This window comes from Thecamonas trahens, assembly GCF_000142905.1.
Source record: "Thecamonas trahens ATCC 50062 unplaced genomic scaffold supercont1.52, whole genome shotgun sequence".
Taxonomy (NCBI): domain Eukaryota; order Apusomonadida; family Apusomonadidae; genus Thecamonas; species Thecamonas trahens.
The window spans coordinates 18,457-23,008 of record NW_013657628.1 but is presented as its reverse complement, the minus strand read 5'-3'; the positions used below and the strand labels follow the sequence as shown (position 1 = coordinate 23,008).

The 4,552-nt window shown below is 64.0% G+C and overlaps 1 protein-coding gene across 1 annotated transcript in view; it reads left to right on the top strand.

Annotated features, from left to right (window-relative positions):
* The window catches only part of AMSG_09552 (uncharacterized protein), a gene marked incomplete at its 3' end in the record, with an annotated part of 4,408 nt that extends 315 nt beyond the window's left edge, over positions 1-4,093 (top strand). The window contains exons 2-3 of the mRNA XM_013898665.1: positions 338-2,510; positions 2,658-4,093. Of these exons, the coding sequence (XP_013754119.1) occupies positions 338-2,510; positions 2,658-4,093 (3,609 nt within the window). The remainder of the gene's footprint in view (positions 1-337; positions 2,511-2,657) is intronic.
* Between the last annotated feature and the right edge of the window lie 459 nt (positions 4,094-4,552).

Sequence of the window (4,552 nt, the reverse complement as noted above, 5' to 3'; positions counted from 1 at the left end):
GGGGGGGGTGGGAGGGGGAAGGGGGAGGAAGGTGGCAGGACAAGCTGCAGTATCATCACCCAACACTCTTGTCTGCTTGCCTGTACCCTACCTCGTCCTTCCAGCTATCTCTTCCCCTCCTCCACCACGCCACCACTCGTGATCGAACACTGTGGTGATCGATCACCGCTGCTGTGATTGATGGCCATGGACATGTCTAGCTGTGATGGATGGGCCATAGCTTGTCGTCCCCCTCCTCAGTACCATCGCCACGTTGTGGAGTCTGAAGATGGTATTGGTCTCTGTCTCACTCACTCACACTCGTTCGTTCACTCGTTTGTGTTGGATGTGAGGTCAGCCCGCGGCGGACTCGTTCACCTCGCCAACAAAGGCGGGGTACGTGGTGAAGCCAAAGTCGATGCTGCACTCTGCGAAAAAGGTGTATGTGGTGGCGGACTCGCGGACGTTTTACGTGTTCAAGTCGTCGCACGACGATGCGGCGCAGGAAGAGTACGATCTGCGATCAACACCGTTTGAGCTGCTCTCGGCCAAGAAGAAGTTTGGCTTCAAGCTCGGCTCCAAGGCTGTCTTTCTCACGGCCAAGGCCAAAGACGCGCAGGCGTGGATTGCGGCGCTGACTGAGGCGCGCGACGAAAAACCTGGCGGCAAAGACTCGGATGACGGCATGGGAGCGGAGGAGGTTGACGACGTGGCCGGCTCTGCAGGCTTTGCGCTCAACGAGCTCCCAATTTCGGCGCATCCGGACCGAGTGACGCTGCTCGCATCATGGAAGGCTGACGTGGACGGGGCGTCGGGCTCGCCGTCAACGCCAGTCGAGTACGACTTTGACATCAACCTCCCGACGGAGGAGCAGATCCAGGCGGTGATTGATCTTGTGGGAGCCCCGCATGAGGCGTCGCAAGCGGCGCTGCTTGTGGAGGAGGTCAACGAGTACCTCTCCGAGCCCGGGTTTGAGGGCGTGTACCGGAGCCTGTGCCAAAAGTTCGACTCGGCGCACTTGCTTGTGGTGACGCACCCGGACATCCGGGCAGCGCGCGAGTACGAGCGACTCTCTGATCCGGCGCTGCTGGACGACAGCTCACCCGAAGCGTCGCGCGAGCTCAAGATGGCGGTCTTCCAGCTCAAGGGCAAGCTGGCTGACGGCGACTTTGCGGACGAGTTTATCAACCTGGGCGGCATGACGGCGCTCATGAACATTGTGTCTGCGACGGACGGCAACACGCAGTCGTACGCGCTCAACGCACTTCGCGCGGCTATGGGCTACGTCACCGGAATCAAGGAGGTGTTTGACGATCCTGCGCTAGTGACGCAGCTTTTTGAGCTCGTGGAGCAGGACTTTTCGGAGGAGTCGTCGATCACGGTGCCACGGTCTGCGCTGGCGCTGCTCATTGTGCTCACGGCAACGGCGTCCAACTTTGGGCTCGACGGCTTTGAGCTCATTACGCGGGCGGCGGTGACTGCAGCAGAGCGGTCCAACTCTGTGCCGTACAAGTGCCTCGCTGAGTTTCTGCAGCCCGGCGATGTGGAGACAAACATCAATGCGCTGATGCTGATCAACACGATGCTCTCGCTTGCGCCGAGCGAGGAGGAGCGGGCCGAGCTGGTGGAGAAGCTGGAGGTGTTTGGCGCGTCCAAGGAGCTGGCCAAGCAGGCTGAGCAGGTGCGATTCAAGTCGTGGCGAGTGCAAAGCGAGCGGTACCAGGACCTGACAGGCATTCCGATTTTCCCCAAGATGATCCGGCTCATGAACCGCGTTCGCGACGCCGAGACGCAGCTGGAGCAGTTCAAGTCGCGCGAGCCGCTTGTGCGTGTCCTCCATCACCGACTCAACCGTGCGCAGACGGTGGTGCAGGAGGCACTCTCGTCGCAGTCGCTCGCCAAGCTCGCGGACTTTGCCAAGGTTCAGGAGGTGTCTGCCGAGAACGGGATCACCAACCTGATGGAGTATAAGACTGAGGACGAGGCTACGCTGCTCCGCGAGATTGCAACGCTCAACGCGGCGCTCGACGATCGCAAGCTGGACGTGGAGCGGCTGACCGGGGCGCTGTCGGGCGCCAAGGCCGAGCTGCGGAGCCTGGAGGAGCAGCACGCCGAGTGCGGGACGACGATTGCTGGGCTGGAGGCAGCCAAGGCGACGGCCGATGCGGCTGTTGCGGCCGCGCGCGAAGAGGTGACCAAGGCCAAGGCCGAGGCCGAGGAGGCCATCAAGGCCGCAGCAGAGCTGCCGCCGCTTCCGCCGCCGGACGAGCCGTCGGCGTCGGGCTCGTCGGAGCTCGACCAGGCGCTGGAGAAGGAGAAAGCGCAGTCTGCGCTGCTGCAGAAGAAGATCGAGGCCAAGGACAAGGAGATTGCCCAGCTGAAGAAGGATCTTGAGGCGGCCAAGGCAAGCGGAGGCGGCGGAGGTGGAGGCGCGCCGTCTGCGCCACCGCCGCCCAATACTGCCGCGCCGCCGCCGCCGCCGATGCCCGGAGGAGCGCCACCGCCGCCGCCGCCGTCGATGCCCGGAGGCGGTCCGCCGCCGCCGCCGCCGCCGATGCCCGGAGGAGGGCCGCCGCCGCCGCCGCCGCCGATGCCTGGAGGAGGGCCGCCGCCGCCGCCGCCGCCGCCGGGAGGCGGCCCGCCGCCGCCGCCGCCGCCACCGGGGGGAGGGCCGGGAGGCCCGCCGCCGCCGCCGCCGCCGCCCGGAGGAGGCCCGCCGCCGCCGCCAGGCATGATGGCGCCGCGGCAGATGGGCCGGCCGAAGATCAAGCCGCGTGTCAAGATGCGGCCGCTGTTCTGGAAGAAGTGGAAGAAGAAGCCGGCGCACTCGCCGATGTTTGTGCCGACGATCTGGGAGGACATGGAGGACATTCCGCTCGACGCAGACGAGATCGAAGGCCTGTTTGGCAAGCAGGCGAACGCTGCTGCTGCGGCGGCGCCCAAGGTGGAGAAGGCCAAGCCCAAGTTCCAGAAGATGCTCGACGGCAAGCGGTCGAACGCGATCTTCTTCCTCTCCGCCAAACTGCCGGCCATTTCCGAGCTGCGGCGGGCGATTGTTGAGCTCGACGAAAAGGTGGTGACGCGTGAAATGGCGTCGCAGCTGATGAAGGTCACGTTTGAGCACGAGACGTTTTCGGAGGAGGTGCACGCCATCAACGCATACCCTGCGGACGCAGAGATTCCGCTGGACAAGCCGGAGCAGTTTATCCGCGACTTTGTGGCGATTCCCAACGTGCAGGAGCGGCTGAGCGGGCACCTGTTCCTGCTCTCGTTTGACGAGAAGCTGGCGGACGTGCAGCCGCCGCTGGAGACGTTCATCGAGGCAGTGGCGCAGCTCGAGTCGTCGACGGCGTTTGCGACGACACTCTCGGTGGTGCTCTCTGTCGGCAACTACCTTAACGGGTCAACGTCGCGCGGACAGGCTGACGGCTTTGACCTCGAGGCGCTCAAGATGACGTACAACACCAAGTCGATGGACAACAAGTCGACGGTGCTCGACTACATCGTGTCGCTCATCCGGCGCGACTACCAGTCGGCGGCGTCGCTGCCGGAGGAGCTCTCTGCGCTGGAGGAGGCGAAGAAGTACCCGCTGCAGATGCTCGAGGGCATGGTCAACTCGCTCAAGGCCAAAGTCGCCGAAGTGGCTGACGACACGGCCAAGGCGTGCGAGGCAATGGACGAAGACGACGCGTTTGTGGAGCGTGTTCCGGCGTTTGTCGACGACGCGTCGGCGCTGATGGAGAAGCTCTCGCAGGACGTGGAGAAGGCCAAGGAGAAGTTCAAGGAGGTTGCCATCTTCCTCGGCGTGCCCAAGGCCAAGGTCGGCAACGTCAAGCCCGAGGAGATGCTCGCCTCGGTCCACACCTTTACTGAAGAGTTCAAGAAGGCGTACATCAAGCTCGAAAAGGCAGCGCAAAAGGCAGCCAAGGAGGCGGCGCGGGCCAAGAAGGCGGCCGGCAAGGGCAAGAAGAAGAAGAAGAAGGGCAAGTCCAAGGAGGCCGACGACGACGACGCCGAGTTGAGCAAGAAGTCACGCAAGAAGCGCGGAGCCAAGATCGGCGCCGGTGATGATCCCATCGCCTCGCTTGTCGAGTCGCTCAAGATGCAGAAGTGAACAAGGTCCATGATGGTAGCGGGGCGGGCGGGGACACAACTCGACAGAGCGGAGGGGGGGCGAGCCATGCATTCGAGTCTGGAGCCGAATGTGCATCCGACATGTGTGGATGAGGGTACGAGAGGAGGTTGGAGGTTGGAGGGAGTGGGGGGGAGTGGGGGGGGGGGGGGAGGGGTACGGGGAGGGGGGTTGGGGGAGGGGAGGGGGGAGCGCGTCAGTGGGGTGGGCGGGTGGGCGGGGGCATGGGACTGATTGCGATGGGATTTGGCGGGGTTGTGGACGGGAATGGTATGTGGTGGTTGTCGTGGCTGTCGTGGTTGCGCTGGTTGCCGTGGCTGCTATGGTTGTGGTCGTGGTTGTGGTCGTGGTGATGCTGGTGATGGCGGTGGCGATGCGGAGACAGTCGAGGCGCTCAAGGCGTGTCATGCGGCGCATCCGTATCTCAAGTTTGCTGGGAGG